This window comes from Corythoichthys intestinalis, chromosome 2, assembly GCF_030265065.1.
Source record: "Corythoichthys intestinalis isolate RoL2023-P3 chromosome 2, ASM3026506v1, whole genome shotgun sequence".
In the NCBI taxonomy this organism is placed as follows: Eukaryota; Metazoa; Chordata; class Actinopteri; order Syngnathiformes; family Syngnathidae; genus Corythoichthys; species Corythoichthys intestinalis.
In genome coordinates, this window is record NC_080396.1 from 45,721,930 (window position 1) to 45,742,168 (window position 20,239).

The following is a 20,239-nucleotide window of genomic DNA, read 5'->3' on the forward strand; positions in this document are numbered from 1 at the left end:
CCTGCTGCGTCCTCTCGGCATTCTGCCGCACACATCTCTCTTTTCTACCCGGACATCCTACTTGGGCCCCGGCGTGGATCAGTGGCTGGACGTGGTGGCGGGGTATTACCCCTCTGGGAGGGAATCCTTTCCTGACCCGGGCCTAGTGTGCCGTGGGGGTTGGAAGTTGCGGCGGTGGCTGTGGGTCTGGGTGGTTGGGCGGTGGTAAGGGTGGGCACGGATGGTCCGGGGTACCGCCCTGGGCCTTTGGGGAATGGGGGTGGCCCCTTGGCCAGAGTTGCGGTGGGACGGGTCAGCCTTGCTCGCTCCCCCCGAGTAGCGCGTGTGATGCCAGGGCCCCGGGGCAGCCCCCGCAAATTATTTCCACTTTTCTGCAGGACTATCATGTCTGAGTGGGTTCACACTAGTGTTGTTAATAACGGCGTTAGAATATAACGGCGTTACTAATGGCGTTCTTTTCTTCAGTAGTGAGTAATCTAATTAATTACTTTTCTCATCTTGGCAACGCCGTTACCGTTATTGAGACGGGAAAGGCGTGCGTTACTATGCGTTACGACGTTGGTTGACTGATGCGAGAAAAGTCTGGAAAAAACGGACTGACGGAGACGAGAGAGCAGAGCAGCAGTGGGGAGGAGGCAAGGGAGTGTGACGCCGTTGCAAACACAATGCTACTATGCTAGGTGGCGCCAATAATACCTGACTGTAGCCGATAGCCTACAAACTACGCCCACATGATGCTTTGGTAGATATCACATATATACAGAACTAGATGCAAATGACAGACACGGCGGCATTAGCAACATATATAATAAAGAACTAGATGAGTTAGTAAACAGCCGCCATCTTAAAGCAGTCTACCCATGAAGGCTCTGTTGTAGAGAACCTTCCTAGCGAACCTAAGTCACTTTTTATCTAAAATGCTCCTAAATCGGCAAAATTTAACTTTAATCTATCTTTAAATGATGAAACAGTATTAAAACGTACACATGTCGAAAATAGTCGGAAGGGAACTAATGCAATAACGGGAGCAATTTTAACAATTTAACGGTTGATTCACAACATTAAATGACTTCCACACATAGCAAAGGTTATCTAGTTAACGCAATATCCACAATACCCCTGTGTCCAGTTAAGTTTAGAGTAAAGAATTGGGCTAGGACCAATTGTCCCAAAAACCCTTTAAACTTCAGATTGTGTGACCTGTTTTTTTTTTTTTTTTTTTTTTTTTTTTTTTAAAACATGAAAATTATCACCAGTTAATTTGTCAAGTAACTAATTACTCTTACATTCAGGTAACTGAGTTACTAACGCAATTACTTTTTGGGAGAAGTAATTTGTAACTATAATTAATTACTTTTTTAAAGTAAGATTAACAACACTGGTTCACACACTACTGGGTGCAATTAGACACACTCAGGTAGAGAGATTGTAGCAGGAATAATGTAATAATTAGGGGTGTAACGGTACACAAAAATCTCGGTTCGGTACGTACCTCGGTTTTGAGGTCACGGTTCGGTACATTTTCGGTACAGTAAGAAAACAAAATGCAAAATATAAATGTGCTCATTGTTTATTACACACTTTTTTGCTTTCAACAATAGGAACATTAGCCTATACAAAGCTAGAATTCTGCTCAAAAATAGAAAATACAATATTCTGAAACGAAGACATTTTGAAAAACAAAATAAAAATAACTAACATTGGCTAAGACTTTTTCTTTAAAAAAAATATCTGGTGTGCAAAATTGAACAGTTGCAACACTGAACAGTTTCAAATTTCTCATATTAACTTTATGACCACAGCCTCGAAAAGAAAGGGTTTAGGTAAGGGCTGTCAAACGATTAAAATTTTTAATTGAGTTAATCACATCTTTAATTTGAATTCCCCACCCAGTTTGCCAACCGCTTTTCTTTTCTTCCATGTTACATTTAACCGTTACCCACGCTGCTCACTGCACTTATGAGTGGTGCGACGGCCTGGCCGTTTAATTGTTAACTTTTTTGAAACTGTCAGTCAGCTGATTGTCGCGTCCGCCAGCTGGCTGCCTCCCCTCCCAACGTGAAGTACTCTGGTTAACACCGGACGGGCAGAGGACGTCGTCGCCGCCGCTGATGGGCCACCCGAGGAAGGGGGCCAACTTCAGAAACTAGCAGCTGTCTGTCATGTATCCATTGGGCAGCCCTTTGTTTACATTTGCGGCCATAACGACACTTGCTTGTCGGCAGCTATGCCGATACAAGGTAGTACTATTAGGCCATTGTTTGAACTCGCATCCCCGCGTGTGTGTTGTATTGTGCCTGAGTCTTGTTAACCAAATAAAGGCAGCGTTAACAATAGTCATCTGACCGCTCGTCATTTTACAGTCCACACTGACAGTTCGCATTTGACAGCATACGTGCCGCGTACCTCCTCGCCAGCTGTTTGCTCGCCATTCATTCACCTGCGCATTTGATCGCTATTTTTGTTACACTCCCGCTTTTTGAGTGAGGTATTTTGTGTTCATTCGTTATTGGATCGTTTTTGTTCACCACTGTAAATAAGAGCACCGCAGCAGTAGAGATAAACTGCCGTTTTCGTTCAACCAGTTTTGTTTAGTGTAGAAGCCAGGATAGTGGCTGTCTTTTTTTTAATATCCTTTTTACGATCAGGGTTTACTTAGCGGGTGGGGTTTAAGTGTAGTTTCATTTTGTTTGTTGTTTTGGCCTGGGCTTACGCTAAAGCCAGCTCCTTCCGCATTTTGTATATTTTGTTCATCGCGTGCTCGACTTATGTGAATAAATTTGTGTCCACTTGCAACTTGTGTGTGTTGCTCGTTTTATGTTACGCCCTTCGCGAGCCTTCCGTGAGGCGTAATTAACGGTGGGCTTCTGGGATGCATGAGTGGGCATTCCGTGCTTGCGTTAAGTGCGTCAAATATTTTAACGTGATTAATTCAAAAAATTAATTACCGCCCGTTAACGCGCTAAATTTGACAGCACCTTACATTACGTCCGAAACTCGTTCGGTATGCCTCCGTTCCGTACCGAGCACCCCGAACCGAAACGGTTCAATACAAATACATGTACCGTTACACCCTTAGTAATAATGTATTTCTTGTTGTTGTTGTTTGTTCGCCTCCTCTTCTGTCTGCTTCCTTCTTTTCTGTTCCCCTATAGAGCCTTCCCGTTTGGTTCTTTCTCTTCATTAATAAAAAAATAACGGACAACCAAAGTGGGAGTATATCAGACTCCCATGTGATACATTAAAACTGTTCAGACAATAAGGACACTCCGATTCCTATTCTCTAAGCAGCTGAACAAGACAGGTAAAAAAAAAAAATCTACAAAAAATATATATAAATAGTTCTTGTCTATACTTTACGGTAAATGAATGCTTATGTAATGTACAACCCTCGGAGCAACAAACAAACAAACAAACAAACAAAAAACAAGCATTGTAACAAAAACTGTACTGCATATCGTTTCCTCCCACCACTGGAGATTGACTAGTGACGTCACGGTCTTCAGATGAGCCTATCAAGCGTGGGTTGTCGGTTTTAGTCCCGTCCGGCGCGCGGGATACACCCACGACAAAACGACAGACTTCTCTCACTCAGCAGTCTCTGATTACCACCCCCCGCCTCCTCGCATCTCGAGCCCCCGACATGTCGTCGGCTGTCTCCGAGACGGACGATTCGGCGGGCATCTCCCCGCTCACGCCGCTCAAACTGGTCGGGCTGCTGTGCGTTTTCCTGGCATTGTGCTTGGATGTGGGTGCCGTGATGAGTCCCGCGTGGGTGACGGCCGACGACCAGTATTACCTGTCCCTGTGGGAGTCTTGCTGGAAGCCGACAAGCACCGACAAGTGGCAGTGCAACACCACGTTGAGCTCAGGTGAGGAGACGGTGACTTCATTTGGCAAATTTGCACACTCTAACCATGTAAGATGTCGTATCAGCAGCCATTGCTTTTCTTTACACATTTTAATCAGAATTAAATGATTTTATAAGGGGTTCCAAACTTTTGGGTCATCACGGTAGGCCAAGATTTGGCATAGGCGTAATAGTCTGAAGTTTTGGGTGTGAACACGGCGTTGCATGTTCTCACTGTGCTGGCGTGGGTTTCTAAAGTTATGTTAATTGAAGACTCTAAACTGCCCATAACAAGGGCATAGGTTTGGTCTCAATATTGGTAGGGACGATATAACAGCATAACCTGCATGTACACTTTTTGCTGGGGACGGGACATTAATAAGACATTAATAAGATTAATAAGAATAAGATATTTGGTGAACGGGGGTCAGGGCTACACATAGGCGTCGCTTCCCAATAGGCAAACCAGGCAATTGCCTAGGGCCCCAGCCAGCAAGGGCCCCCAGAGGGCCAACAGATTTAGCGCACGCAGCTTTACTGCACTGTCGCAGCGACAAGTGCGACAGTGCCAGTGAAAGCCTTGTGTCTGAGTTCCCTGAAGGGGCCCCTTCACTCGCTGTACAACCCCCCCCCCCCACACACACACACACGTGACTCAGAGTGAGAGTGAGTGGCGATTTGGCTTTTTTTAAATTGCCGTATATCCAAATGAAGAGAAGCTATCCTTCTGGAAGCGACAAAAGAAAGAAAAAATAGCAGAAGAGGAGAAAAGGAAACAAGATAGCGGTGAGTGTACTATGTTATTGTAGTTTTATGTCCTAATGTAGTAGAAGCCGGGCGCTTTGAGTGTCCTAAAAAGCGCTTTATGAGACGGAGACGTTATTATACTTTTATTAAATATGCTATTGCTCCAAGTCCAACTGTCCCCCTTACTTGCACACACTCGACGGGCCCCATGTTGCTTGTTGCCTGGGGCCCCCGGGGACCCTTGCTACGCCTCTACTTCTCACCGATATGAACCTAATTAATTGATAAGCTAAACGATTAATGCAAAATAAATCTGTACTGACCTATACTAACTTTCACACTGCAAATTTATAACATCTTAATCTGATATTTTTATGTTAAATCTAGTCAAGTAATTTTCTCCCATCTTGTTTTGAGTGTTAAAGGCTTGTTAATAGATTAATGCGTCAGATTCTTCCACTTACTTTAGGTAAATATTACTATTTATTCGTATTGAGCCCATACATCTAAAAGTTGGTCATTTTTCACCTAAATCAAGAAAAAAATGCTTTTAAATAATGTTTTGAACAATATTCTTGCATTAAGAACATTTCTGACAAACAAGTTTTTCTTTTAAGATTAAATATACAAACTTTTTGCCTAAGATAAGTTTGTTAATCTTATTTTCAGCTCGCTGTTTTTATTATGTCAAGAAATCTAAGTGAGTAAAATTGACTTGAAGCACTGTAGCAGATGCAAAATTAGTGGTGTGTTCCCCACCTCCACAACATTGACGTCTTTTACATTACTTGCAGTGGCTGCTGCTGGCGGAGAAAAAAAAAAACTTCTTATATCCCTCGTCTTCTGTTAAAAATGCATTTTATCTTGTAAAATCACATTGTGCTGAAAAATGAGATTATGAAATAATTAGGCGATTGTGGAAAAGGGGATTATGAATAAAAAAATACTTTGTGAAAAAATGCTTTTTTCAATCTTGTAAAATCTCTCATAATAATATTGCCTTATTTTACAATTTAAGGGCTATTTACACAATTTGTTATTTATCAAAAGGTATTTATTTCAAAATGTTTTTATTTGTTTAATTTGGACCTTTTTGAGGTTCCATAGAAAATTGTGTCTTTTGTTGTTGTTCAATCAAGTCATGCTTATCTGGATAGGGTGACTAACAACAACTGGACACTTTTGGTCAGTTGAATTTTTTTGAGTTTATTTGAAAAGTTTTTGGAAAGTTTTCAAAAAGCAATAGTCTAATAGATTGTTGCTTTTTGAAAACTTTCCAAATGATTTTGACATTTTTTGCGATTAAGGTAATGATTTTCCAATGTGATTAATAGACAAGTATGTAGTGTATGTATGTATGTATGTGTTTAAATATGAATCACTTTTTGGATACATATGCTGAAATCAACTTTTCTATCTTAATAAAATGTGATTTAACTCTATAATCACATATTAGGAAAGGGGTTTGTAGACCTTTTCAGTTCGACACACATTTTTACATAAAATATTGTTAATATTTACTAACACAACCCAGAGAAAGCCGACTGGTGTGAATTGCGAGAATACCAGAAGAGCCCATTAAAACTCTACAATTACTGTATTCTGTAGCTTCCTGAAAACTCCACTGATGTACTGTACATTGTCTGCTGCTGTAACTGTGTGTTCGTGTGCCAATATTAGCCGACCATATTGAGTTGACCTATTTCTGGACAGCCTCCTCTCCTCTGAGACCTATCTAAATATTTCATGTCACACTTTGATTTCTTTGTTGTTTCAACCCCACTCCTCCTTTCCTATTACATGGACACGTTGTCATAATACGTTGATACTAAGGAAAGAAGGTGCCTACTGCCATCTGCCTACCCTTGTTGTCAGTTGGCACTTTCTGCTCATCATTTAATTGGCATTGAGGACTTTTTTTCTATTACAAGTACATTAATGCGGACGTTGTTTCTCACCTTTTCTGTATGCAGTATGCATGCTTTAACCATGTTGTCTTCATTTACCTGTCCCATCTAGTGACTAAAGCCTATGTGTTATGTGCGTGAATGGTCACCAGACACAATGCCAGGGCACATACAGTATAGAATTTTTTTTTTACGCTTGCTCACGCACACGTGCACACAAATGAGCACATACTCACACGTACCCTTAACCTTCCATTTGTGCCTTATTCACATGCCAAGCCCACACAATTGAGATTCTTTTGCTTGTCAAGCATTTTCCCCCTCTTACAAATATTATTTTATTTCCTGTCAGCTCAGATTTGATTGTTTACTCCTGGAGCCATGGTTTGACCTCGACCTGACCTTGAAGGATTGCCAGACAATGAACACATCGTATTACACAAACTCCCTCCTCCCCTCTAAAGAGTGAGAAAGAGTGCCCAGTTGGAGTTTGGTTTTCATTTTCTTCTTTGTTTTTTTCTTCTTTACCAATGTGCTACTGTTTCTCCTGTATGAACCTTTTCCACCGTTCAGCCCACCACTAAAATATATTTAAAATAAAACGGCATACTATAACATAATAATCAGATAACAATCACATCGAAATGAAAGAAAATTATGTTGGTCATTAATTTCTGCTGAGAGAAATAAAATATAATCATGCAGACAGTAAAGAAAAAAGCTTTGCAACTATTTAAGTGACGCAGTAAGGTACAGCAACACTAGTCTTTTTTTCTTTTTTCCAAAGAATAAAAAGCATATGTCAGTGAGTATTATTACCGTATAGGGCTTCTCCAGACTGGCTAGCATTAAATAACCATTGCTTAAAGGGTTACAATACCAGCATTTAGATGATATTTGTCAGACTATAGCAGTATTTTCTTTTTCGGCATTGAAATTAGCAGATTAAGGCAAAACGATTTGGTGTTCTTAAACACACAATCTGTCATTTTGTTTGTGTTATGTTTAGTTTGACAGTTAACTTAAATAGAAGATAAATAAATAGCTTATAGTCGCTTTTTTTCTCAATCTGACAAGCTGCTGCTTGTTGTTAAGTGAGTTGCGAACAAACAGCAGTTGTATCTCAAAATTTCCCAGAAAAAAATGGGCTAGAAGGCATCTCGCATCTCGAAAAACTTGTAAATTAAGGCACAAATGTTTAGTTAGCTACTGTATCATAAATGCACTGTTCGAAAATGAACACTGCGCACGAATATAAGTGTATTTAAAAATGGTCCATTTAAAAACTTATTCGTGTTAGTAAAATGTAAAAAAACATGTACCTAAATCAATATTTGAAAAAAAAAAATGTTCCATGCAAATATATTTCGTTTAAAAGTTCAAACTAACTTAACTGTATTTACCTTTAAAAGGAAAACATGAATCACCTTTGGTATGCCTGTCACAATTTAAGGACCGCTGCTCTCTTGGTTGGCTCTAAAACAAAAGGTTCATGAAATCAAATACTCATATCAAGACCTGTACACCTGCATCTTATGAACACATGGCAGAAGATCTTTCTCTGTGTTTGCGGATTTTGAGATGTGCTTATTTTGAGTGCAGAGCCCTTTAGAATATTTTAAAATTCAAATGATTCAGTTTTTTGTTCTTATTCATTTAATCAATCCCCCTCTGTTTAAGCCCCCTCCTGTGCCCATCAGAGACCTTCCAAGCCTCCATAGGTGCCTGTTTCTATTTGTGGCAGCTAAAGATGGAATGGGAAGTGATGCTGCATTTAGCTGTGGCCGATAGACAGGAAAAGAAAATAGCTGAGAACATTTGTGTTGATTCTAGCAAGGTAAACACAGCAAGAGAAATTTCTTAATGTGATTCCATTCTGCTAACATGACAATGACAGAGATCCTTTTCTCCTTATCATAACATATCCATATACGATTTGTCTCCATGGATACATTGAAATACACAGGAGTAAAAATTGTATAAACTGTATTTAGGGAATGTTTTAAGCACTGCATTGATTTGCATACAGATGCTGTAATAAGATGCCATCACACGCTGTATTGTTTTTTGAGGGGGGGCCTTATTTCCACCTTCCCAACATTTCCCTCTCTCTCATCTTCCTTTGCTCCATGCAGCTTACTTTTACGTTTAGGGTGCTTTGTAGTGCTCCTTATAGTTACCATTAATGGTATTAATGAAATAGGATTGCTATGAGTTTTGTAAATTAATTGCTATTTGATATGCAAAAGAAGCATGATTGATTTTACAGCAGCCATTATAAAATGCTTTTAAATTTCAATATTTAGCAGAACTGGTATTAAGGCTTAAAAAGGGGTGCAATGTTGCATGTGGGACCCCTTAGAAAATATCAAACAAATTTTCAGTCAGAGTGTAACTGTAACCAAATTTGCCGAAAGGTTGAGGTATATTGGTCAGTGGTGCTAATGCAGTCATGATTGCTTTAGATAGATAACATCTTTGTATAAAAGGTCAATGTCAGGCCATTAATAGTCTACAATCGCACCAACAAAAATCATCACTAGTTATAACAACAAAATCATATTTTAACAAAGGCTTGTTTTTGGTCCAAATCCAAGCATGAAAATGGGTCAGGGGTTGAAAAGGTGAGAAGAGTGTGGAAGAAATATGTTCTGGGACACTGTCCAACTAGGGCTGTCCCAAACAACTAATTTTCTCCCATTAGTCAGCCGACTATTTGTACGATTAGTCGACTAATCTAATAATTTTTTCCTCCTTTTTTTTACTACTTTAGCAATGAAATTTTTGATGACGCTTCTTTATTAAAGTACAAATGAACACGTAAATAACAACAATAAATCACAAATAAACAATGAGGTCAAATGCTGATAGCATTAACTTGTGCAAAAGAATGGAATGGAAACAGAATCGGAACACTGACTTCGCCTTTCCAACATGATTGAAAACAATTCTTTAAAAAAAATATCTAGCATTAATATTATAGTATACTACTATATATAATAGTAGTCTAATAATTATTCATTGCCAATCAGATTTTTCATAAAGGGTGTTATTTTAACGCTATTCTTAGTGTAGAATCTGAATTCTGAAGTATGTGGGATTAACGCCAGAAATCGTTATTTATTTGACGAACATGACGTGCTTTTATTTTGAAAGGGTCACCAGAAGTATGTTCGCTACACCGCTAACCATAAGCTTTACACTCCGCAAAAAAAGCTCTTTTTTTCATTGCATGTGGTGTCAGTAATCTTTTTTTTTTTCCATTGCTTCTTTTGCAAATGCTGTTAACCATCGATTTTTCATTTTTGAGTTGTCAGTTTTTAACCGCAAGTGTTTTGGAGAAGACTGCCAATGTTTTATAGCAGGTTAAAGTAGGTTGTCTTTTTCCCCATCAGCCTTAATGTAGCAATGCTAACATTTACAGTGTTTAATATGGATGTGTTTCCTTATTTTGTATGTCTGAACTTTAATTCTACGGTGTGTTGATGACCAATAAACATCTGTGAAAAGAACTGTTGTCTCATATGCCATCAGCACACACGCACAAATGTATGCACGCGCGTGTGTGACGATACAACGCGGCTGTGAAAATTCTGCCCTCATTTTTATTTACCGTGCGATAAATGGACTGGATAAATGGATTGCATATCGCGACAGGCTTAGCAACTTCAATAAAACATGTTGTTAGTTAGCGCAGCCCATCCCTCCTCCTGCAGCCCAGCAAAGGAGCCACCCCCCCACACCCCCAGCGGGATCCAGGGTGGTCCCTCGGGCCACCCGCGCACCCATCAACCGGCCTTCAGGGATGGCAAGAGGGGACGCACCACCAATCCCACGCCTAACCCCCACCTCCGCCCGCCCACCCGGACCATGAGCCACACCCGCAGCCCCCCAACCGGCACGGCATGCCTCAGGACCCCCAGCGACCCACCAAGCCCAGCCCAGAGCAGGGCAGGGTCCCCCGCCGGTGCAGGCAACACCCAGCTGATACACCGACGCCCAGCTAGCGACCCGCGACGGAGCACAGAGCGGACATCCAGTCAGAGAAGAGAGGGGAAGGCGGAGGCAGGAGAACGCCGAGGAACCGCCACGGGGCGACGCAAGATCGGAGCCCCGACCCCACCCCTCTCCTGCGGCCGGCAGCCCAGGCAGAGGGGAGGCCACGCCCCAGGAGCCACGGCATAGGGAAAAGTGTGGGACCCACCTACCACCCTATTACTGTGGCTGCCAGGTTCCTGGCTGGCAGCCATCACCCAGCACCGTGATGGGATTCTGAGGGGAGGGTAGTGCAATGTATGCATTAAAATAGGAGAGCTTGGCTTGGGGCAGTCGGATCGCAGCAAGGAATTTCTACCCAGCCGCCCGTCCCACCGCCCTTTGCTGGAGCTCTCCTGTGGAGTATGATGGGTGCGGTGCGTTAAAAGAGGTGCAGGGATGGCAGGGCCTGTCGTGACGAGGTAACCGAGAGGCCCCCGCCCCCCAACAGGTCCCAACCATCCCACAACATTGGTGTGTAATGCATTAAAAAACAGGGAGGAGCCGGGCCGGGACCCTTTCGCCCCGTCCCAACTGTCCCCGAAGAAATGTATGAGTATGTACAGTAAGTGCCAGGGTGAAAGATATTTACAGTGCCAAAGTGAGAAGTGCGTGAGTTAAGAGGCAGGCTCCCGGGGGCGTGGCCCCGGCCACAGGGCGGGAGAACCGCCAGGGCCCCGATCGATCCCCGCCCCAGACCACCCACGGCGCCTCTGCAACCGCCCACTCCTCCCCCCACTGCCCGAGTACCTACCCCGCCCCCCCAGCAGCCGCTATGCCAAGCGCCGGTGACTAGGGGACGCCCACCCCACCGGCAAGGGACAGCAAGCCCCACCCAAGGCCCCGCGGGCCTCAAGAGGCCCCGTCAACGACCCCGCCGGTAGGGGGGCAGCGGCGGCTGCCGCGGCCCAGAGAGGCGGTCAGGGCCGGAGACAGACCAAGGGGACGGAAGCGCACCCCAACTCCAACCCACCCCCGGGCTAGGACGGGCGCGCGGTATGACACCAGGGGGCACTTCCCCAGCACCCGGTACAGGGAGACGCGGCTCCAGCCGGGAGGACCTGGGAGGGAACTATGGCCGCCGCATACACCACCCAGCCCCCACTCCACCCTACCCTGGCCGGCCGGAAAAAGGCCGCGGCCCCAGACCGGCACCCGCGCAGCACCCCCACCCGTCCACGAGACCAGCGCTCGCCCGACGGGACCCCCGCACGGCCAGACGCAAACAGACAAGCCCTAGCTGAAAATCCCAGGGCCAAGACCGGCGACGGGACGGCTCGGGCAGCACGCCAACAAACTCCACCTGTAAAGCTGACTGAAGAAGAGGTTTGAAGAGTTAATCATGCCATTTAATAATATCACAATCTCTGATTCATAGATAGGATAATCAATGAAATACCGGATTCTAAAAATATTCAAAAGCTTGAGCTTAAATGTATTCTCTGCATGTACTGTAAAACAATAAGCAAACTTTTGAATTTCTTCACCGTGTTTTGTTTTGACCTGCCAGAGACAGGCGAACACCAAGAAAAAAATCTGAGAATTTTTTTTTTTTTTTTAATTCCAAATTCCCAAAGAAAGAATTGCATGCATGGTAAAACTGTTTTACATTCATTTTTTTCAACTCACAACACTTGGCTGTGAATTTACATCTATCTTGATTCCTGAATGATAAAAGATAAAGAGCAGAAAACCAGAGCTTGATGTTGGAATATGAAACAAGGTCTGTGTGCTATTTAAGTGCATATGAAGCGACCCTGCCCATGACTCGCTAAGATTTTTGAGTGGAGGCTTTTTGTCAGCTTAAGTGAACTAAGTGCTACCTCTCTTCATTACCTTTCACTCTGCCTTTTTTGGTCTCCTTCGTGCACTCGTCGACTTATGCTGTCCTCGCTTTTCATGGTGCACTCTCACTGCCCTTGTGATATTGCCCCACTTGTGTTCCTGTTGAATTGGACTTTCCTCTCCATGTGTGTTTGTATAAACGTTGTCTTAGTTTGTACTTCATTTCTGCCGTGGTGCCCATTTGTTGAGTTTTATTATTTCTTTCAATATTTGTAATTTACTTCAGGCCTTTCTTTCCAGTCCTCTTTCGGTCGTGCTTGCAACTTCTCCAGTGATCACAATTCTCAGTATTTCTCGTTACATTCCTTCCTTCCTGTTCTCCACTTTTCTCACAACCTCTGCCTCTGTATATTTCCATACGTCGTAAATGCATGTACGTTGCGCTACGCTTACAGTCTGAACTGGATTCCATCCTGCCCATCTGCTCTGAGCACATCATTAGAAATTTATGTGTTTGATTCTGAGAGTTGTTGTTTGTAAAGATGACAGCTCTGTTGGAGTTTAGTTCGTGTCTTGCTGCCCGGGTTAACAATATTGCAACATAAATGTAATGTAAAATATGTGTAGTGGTGATGAATGTGTTTATTTATTTATTTTTTTTGCAAAATAGAGATGATAAATTTTGCAATAGTCAGTCCACCTTCTTCTAACATGGCATTAATACTGAACAATGAAAAGTCTCTTTGTTCAGTAGTCTTTTACCTGACTACTTTCTGACTATATAATAGCACACAAAACCTTATAATTTTGTGACAAGAATTTTATTAGCTGATTAATACATTTAAAGCGGCATCATTCAAACCAATGACCTAACTCATATCAAATGTAATTAATGAAATTGGTAATGGTGCAGCTACCTCACTGCAAACCACTATCAACTCATCCGCAGTGATAGGACAAAAAAATGACAATTGCAAAAACAACAACAAAATATAGCTTTCCTCAACATGGGAAGTCTCATCACAAAAATTTGGAAATGGCAGAGTACTCTTTTGAGTAATTTTTCATTTTTTAAGGAAAGGTCTAGAAATCTACAGAAAGGTCCTTCCATAATACAAATTAACATATACATCCATTGTTCTTTGATTTTGCGTTTAGCTCTGTTCAGGGGTCACCACAAACAAATCTTGATTAACGATCACTCCCTGTCATTAAATCTTCTGCTCTAACTCCAGCTTCAGCTGATATGAAAGGTCTAACACACTTGTTCAAATGACATTTTTTGTGATACATAAAAACTAGTATTGAAACAGGGGTATGTAGATATATTTAAATCCATGGTCCAAAATTTTCATCCACAATTTTCATCCACACCTCCTTCTCCTTTGTGCTCCTCTTTGCTTCCTGCCTGGTGGCTCCATGTCCTGCATCATTCGACCCATATATTCGGTGTCCAAACCATCTCCGTGTAGCTTCACTAGGGCTGTACTTTTCTTTCACTGAGTTCTCCCATTACAGTCACGTGTCACTTTCCTCCATCAGCGGCATCCTTCCACACTTTTCACAGCTCGTAACAGTTGAAGCTCATTCAACTGACTTCTTCTGCACTTTATGACACCTGTGGGGTTTAACCACTGACAGCAATGATCTTCACGCCTTCAATTTTTTACATTCAGCTAAGACGAATGTAATTCTGTGTCTGTATTCATTGATGAGGTAATTATGTTGTTGGTTAGCTAAATAATGAGGCCTCTAGCTGGATGCAGCCATTCATTCACTCTTTATTGGTAGCATAACAAATTATTGAGTAGAGTCTAAAGTGTTTTGAAAAACTTTATGGTGAACAGAGATCAACAGTGTGGCAAATAAGTATTTAGTCAACCACCAATTGTGCAAGTTCTCCTACTTGAAAAGATTAGAGAGGCCTGTAATTGTCAACATAGATAAACCTTAACCATGAGAGACAGAATGTGGAAAAAAAAAAACAGAAAATCACATAGTTTGATTTTTAAAGAATTTATTTCCAAATTAGAGTGGAAAATAAGTATTTGGTCACCTACAAACAAGCAAGATTTCTGGATTTCAAAGAGGTCTAACTTCTTCTAACGAGGTCTAACGAGGCTCCACTCGTTACCTATATTAATGGGATCTGTTTTAACTCATTATCGGTATAAAAGACACCTGTCCACATTCTCAGTCAGTCACACTCCAAACTCCACTATGGCCAAGACCAAAGAGCTGACGAAGGACACCAGAGACAAAATTGTATACCTGCACCGGGCTGGGAAGACTGAATCAGCAGTAGGTAAAACGCCTGGTGCAAAGAAATCAACTGTGGGAGCAATTATTACATAATGGAAGACATACAAGACCACTGAAAACCTTCCTCCGTCTAAGGCTCAATGCAAGATCTCACCCCGTGGTGTCAAAATGGTAACAAGAACAGTGAGCAAAAATCCCAGAACCACACGGGTAGACCTAGTGAATGACCTACAGAGAGCTGGGACCAGAGTAACAAAGGCTACTATCAGTAACACAATGTGCCGCCAGGGACTCAAATCCTGCACTGCCAGACATGTCCCCCTGCCAAAGCCAGTACACGTCCAGGCCCGTCTGCAGTTCGCTAGAGAGCATTTGGATGATCGAGAAGAGGACTGAGAGAATGTGTTATGGTCAGATAAAACCAAAATAGAACTTTCTGGTTGAAACACAAGTTCTCGTGTTTGGAGGAGAAAGAATACTGAATTTCATCCAAAGAACACCATACCCACTGTGAAGCATTGGGGTGGAAACATCATGCTTTGGGGCTGTTTTTCTGCAAAGGGACCAGGACGACTGATCTGTGTAAAGGAAAGAATGAATGGGGCCATATATCAAGAGATTTTGAGTAAAAATCTCCTTCCATCAGCAAGGGTGTGTTTGATCCCAAACACACAGCCAAGGCAACAAAGGAGTGGCTTCATAAGAAGCATTTCAAGGTCCTGGAGTGGCCTAGCCAGTCACCAGATCTCAACTCCATAGAAAATCTGTGGAGGGAGTTGAAAGTCCGTGTTGCCCAACGACAGCCCCAAAGCATCACTGCTGTAGAGGAGATCTGCATGGAGGAATGGGCCAAAATACCAGGAACAGTGTGTGAACAGCTTGTGAAGAGTTACAGAAAACATTTGACCACCGTTTCGGCCAACAAAGGGTACATAACAAAGTATTGAGATGAACTTTTGGTATTGACCAAATACTTATTTTCCACCATGATTTGCAATTAAATTCTTTAAAAATCTAACAATGTGATTTTCTGTTTTTTTCCCCCCCCCACATTCTGTCTCTCATGGTTGAGGTTTACCCATGTTGACAATTACAGGCCTCTCTAATATTTTCAAGTGGGAGAACTTGCACAATTGGTGGTTGACTAAATATTTATTTGCCCCACTATAGATTACCATAGTTTTTTAATATACTGTAAAGTGAAACTGTCTACTGCAGCTATTCATCACTAAAGTGAGAACAGATCAAGCTGACAAAGATTTATGCGCTCTAGATTGATAATATACTGGACTGTCTCAGAAAATTAGAATACACAATATTCTAATTTTTTGAGACAGTCCTGTGTATATATACAGGACTGTCTCAGGAAATTAGAATACACAATATTCTAATTTCCTGAGACAGTCCTGTACATTAATCCACCATTTAAAGCAGGGGTGTCCAAACTTTTTGCAAAGGGGACCAGATTTGGCGTGGTAAAAATGTGGGGGGCCGACCTTGGCTGACGTCCTTTACATAGAACAATATACAGGACTGTCTCAGAAAATTAGAATATTGTGTATTCTAATTTCCTGAGACAGTCCAGTATGAATGAATACATTTGATTTTATTTGACTTCTTTCATCCACATCCATGATTAAAGCAAGCAGTCATCCCCATCTTTAATCGAAGTCCCAGCTCATGTAAAGTATGTTGTTATCGTTTAACAGTCACAATGTTCAAGCGTTAACCTATTAAACAATGTCATCTTCAAACAGTGACTTTGTTCTTTCCATCCTTCTTCCAGACTGGCAGGTTGCCACACTGGCGTTGTTGCTAGGGGGCGGAGCCCTGGTGCTGATGTCATTCCTGGTGGCTCTGGTGGCCGTGTGCATCGGCACGAGGCGGCGGTTCTACAGGCCTGTTGCCTTCATGCTTTTTGCCACAGGTCAGTAGGCACACATCAAAGCCACACTATCTGGTCAAAAGTAGCCACTAACCATTTGCGCATTGTCAAAACAACTTCTGCTTTAAAAATGTGAAAAAACCCTCTTCTGTAAATAGTCTAATTCTGACACAAGATTCCCATTGTCCCTGCATTTGATTTCTATGTCCTTCACTTCTTTCTCTTTCGATCAAGCGATCAGTATTTGCATTCATCTTCCATGCGGCTTATCCTACAAGGGTCACGGGGGTGCTGGAGCCTATCCCAGCTAACTACGGGCAGTAGGCAGGGTACACCCTGAACTGGTTGCCAGCCAGTCACAATCAGTATACTGTATTTATATACTGTATATATCCTCACTTCAAACCTCATTTTTTAAATTGGCTCTTGGCCTTGCTCCCTTTTGGCATTGGCCAATTAGTATTGGAAATCTTAAAAAGTTCACCCATTTAAAAAGGTAAAAAAGGTTTGTAATTTTCTTCATGGGGTACATCAAGTGTGAGACACACAATGTCAAAATATAATCCAGGAAATCACATGGAATGATTTTTAAACAATTTATTTGTTAAAATGGGTGGCCATTAATATTGGGTAACCGGCAAAAGTTACTATTACAGTGGTACTTTGTATTGTTTGCACTGACAGAGGTAAAATGGTTCCTGTAATTCTTGACCAGGTCTACACACACTTTAGTATTTGCATTTTTATTTATTGGCACAGTCTTCTGCACAGACCTTTTCAAAAGCTGTCAAGTTTGGGAGCTGTCGAACTTCCCTTGACATATTTTCGATTGGGTTGAGGTGTGAAGACCGGCTCTGCCATTATAGAACCTTGATATACGTTTTACCGAGTCACTTCTTGGTTTTCCTGGCGTTGGAAACAATATTAAAAAATGAAAGAAGTATAAAATTACTGACAATTTCCATGCCCCATTTTAAATGGGTGAACTTGCAAATTTTTAAGTTGCCCAATAGTTATTGGTTCCACTGTAACTATTTTGTGATGAATATACTGATAGTGGGTCCCTCATCATTTTTAAGATCTCAAATATTTTTTTCTCTATGAACCCCATTGCACCTGTTCTCATTTTATTCTTTCCACACATCTTCCTGATCTGTCCTTGGCTTTTCCTTCTCCTCTTCAATCTTGATTCTTTAATTTCTTTCTGCATACTTGCATCGCTCTCATCTTTCAGTTTTACTCCATTCATTCCTTTTATGTTTGTTGTTTGTCCCTACAGTCATAATTGGTGGATGCTAATGACAGACAGTTATGTGAACTCTGCTTTTCTCAAAATTAAAATTTGCTGGCATTTATTTTGCATGGCACTTTTATCCATGAAACATTGTCTCCTTTTTAGTGGTCCTGCAGGCTTGCAGTTTGGTGCTCTACCCAGTCAAGTTCATTGAAAGCATAAACCTGAAGATTTACCATGAGTTCAACTGGGGCTATGGCCTAGCCTGGGGAGGAACCATCTTCTCTTTTGGCGGGGCTGTCCTCTACTGCCTCAACCCCAAAAACTATGATCAGTACTACTAGCTTCCACCATCCAGACCCACCCGCTGGGAAAGTGAAAGAATGTATGGTGAGGTTCAGGTGCAGATGACTAACACATTTGCCAAGCAAGCTAGAGGATTGTTGTACACAAGTTTACACGGTCCTAACTCTAACCTCACGCCTCCATTCTGTCATGTGACATAGAAAAACAATGGCAAAAAAAAAAAATTGTACACATGCAACTTCCTCCGACATATTCATTCACCAAGCCGTACATGCTACATATCAGAACAGAAAAAAGTACCCATTTCGTACATCAGCCTCATCCTTATCATTACAAATGGACATTAGACATGCAGGAGATTCCGCTCGACCAATTAGGCATCGCTACTATTGATTCATATGTCGGTCACCGTGGTAACTCTGCAGGGTATGACGCGCCGAGCCTCCTTGAATGTATAGCCGCTGTCTTCGGTGTGAGACTGTACTGTGCTCGTCCCCTCAAGGTCTGCTAAATTCAAAATTAATCTGATTTTAGCAAAACACTACTACATTTTTCTGCATATTATAAAGGTAACTGATGATAAAAACAAACATGGCAGGCAGAAGCTGCTTTTGATGGTTCGTGAGAAACAATATCAATTTTAAATTGTCAGTATCATTCATAGGAGATTGACGATTCTAAATTGGCCATTGATGGAAATGTGAATCAATGCCCTTTGATTTGTGATGTTTTATGCAGCTACCAGATATGATCGACAACTACCATCAGTCATACATATCATCATATTGTACTTTGCATCTGACCTTCGTTATATCCGAAATGCCACAACTCAGCTTAGCGCTACGTGAGTTACAAAGAGGGAAGAATATCATTTGACAGGAGGCGTCAATCCATGAGACTTTTTAGCTACCTAGAAAAATGTGTGTGTGCTAAGTGATGCTGTAGGTCAGCCTTAGATCTGTCCAACAGCTCAATGTTCAGATAAATGAGAATGGCTACTACATTTTTGTGCAACAGAACAATGACATGTTTGGGCTGAAGCAGCTACGCTTAGGAGTGACTTACAAAACAAGTCTGTGTTGGACCATGTCTTGAAATAAACATTGCCAAAATGTTATTGTAGAAGTGTTGCACTCATTGGAATTATCCAAAGTCCTGTCGCTGCACTTTTTTTTTTTACTCCCTGCATTATTGCATAATCTAATCATAAACTTTAAACACTGCCTACATCAAAATTTCACCCCCAAAAAATGATAAAATATTGAACTCTGCTCGCTTGTGTGTGGAGGTAAAAAAAATAATGTGACAAAAGTTGAATTGTTGCATAATATCACACCTTTTTATGGTAAGGCAAGGCAATTTTATTTATATAGTACAATTCAACACAAGGCAATTCAAAGTGCTTTACATCACATGAAGATCATAAAAATCACATTAAAATCAATAGGATGTAAAAAAGACAGTCGAAATAGGAAATAAAAATATACATAAAAATCGCATGAATAGAATAAAATATATATATATATATATATATATATATATATATATATATATATATATATATATATATATATATATATATATATATATAAAATAGTAATAATTAATAATATTATTAATAATAATAATAGTAATGCACAAGAGGAATAGAAAGCAAATAGATTGAAATATATAGACAGTTATGGATATGCAGTGCTAAACAAAAGCGTTTTTAGCCCTGATTTAAAGGAGCTAACAGTTTGAGCATACTTCAGACCTTCAGGTAACTTGTTCCAGAGGCGAGGAGCATAATAACTAAATGCTGCCTCACCCTGCTTGATTCTTGTTCTTGGAATATACAGGTGACCGGTTCCAGACGACCTTAGGGGTCTAGATGTTTCATAGGAATCTAACAAATCAAGCATGTAAATAATATATATTGTTAAGAAAGAATAAATGAAACGGTCGAAAACTTCAGTAAACCTGAACACACGCACACACACACACATATATATATATACTGTATAAATGTTTCCTGTATATGTAGGAAAAGGAAAAGAGCTAAATACTGTTTTAGAAAAATGAATATTTGAATACTTCATTGTACCTATTATTTACTTATTTATTTTAAACTTTAATATTCACGGCTCCGTTTATTCATGTATTTATTATTCTGTGGTATATTTATAAGTCAGTTTAAAATCAACTACACTTTGATTACCATCAACTTGAGGCTGTGCTGCCCACTG

The 20,239-nt window shown here is 41.2% G+C and overlaps 1 protein-coding gene across 1 annotated transcript; it reads left to right on the top strand.

The window, feature by feature from the left end:
* The first annotated feature begins 3,534 nt into the window (after positions 1–3,534).
* Positions 3,535–19,466, top strand: LOC130929989 (transmembrane protein 47-like). The gene is made up of 3 exons (XM_057857647.1): positions 3,535–3,872; positions 16,373–16,513; positions 17,871–19,466. The coding sequence occupies exons 1-3, from the start codon at positions 3,644–3,646 to the stop codon at positions 18,047–18,049; spliced, it is 549 nt and encodes a 182-aa protein (XP_057713630.1). The 5' UTR covers positions 3,535–3,643; the 3' UTR covers positions 18,050–19,466.
* Positions 19,467–20,239: the final 773 nt, after the last annotated feature.

Bases quoted from the DNA above. Each gene is read 5' to 3' on its own strand.
- LOC130929989 (XM_057857647.1), top strand. From the start codon at position 3,644: ATGTCGTCGGCTGTCTCCGAGACGGACGATTCGGCGGGCATCTCCCCG. The intron at 3,873-16,372 runs GTGAGGAGACGG...TCCTTCTTCCAG, and splicing joins CAACACCACGTTGAGCTCAG to ACTGGCAGGTTGCCACACTG. The intron at 16,514-17,870 runs GTCAGTAGGCAC...TCTCCTTTTTAG, and splicing joins CTTCATGCTTTTTGCCACAG to TGGTCCTGCAGGCTTGCAGT.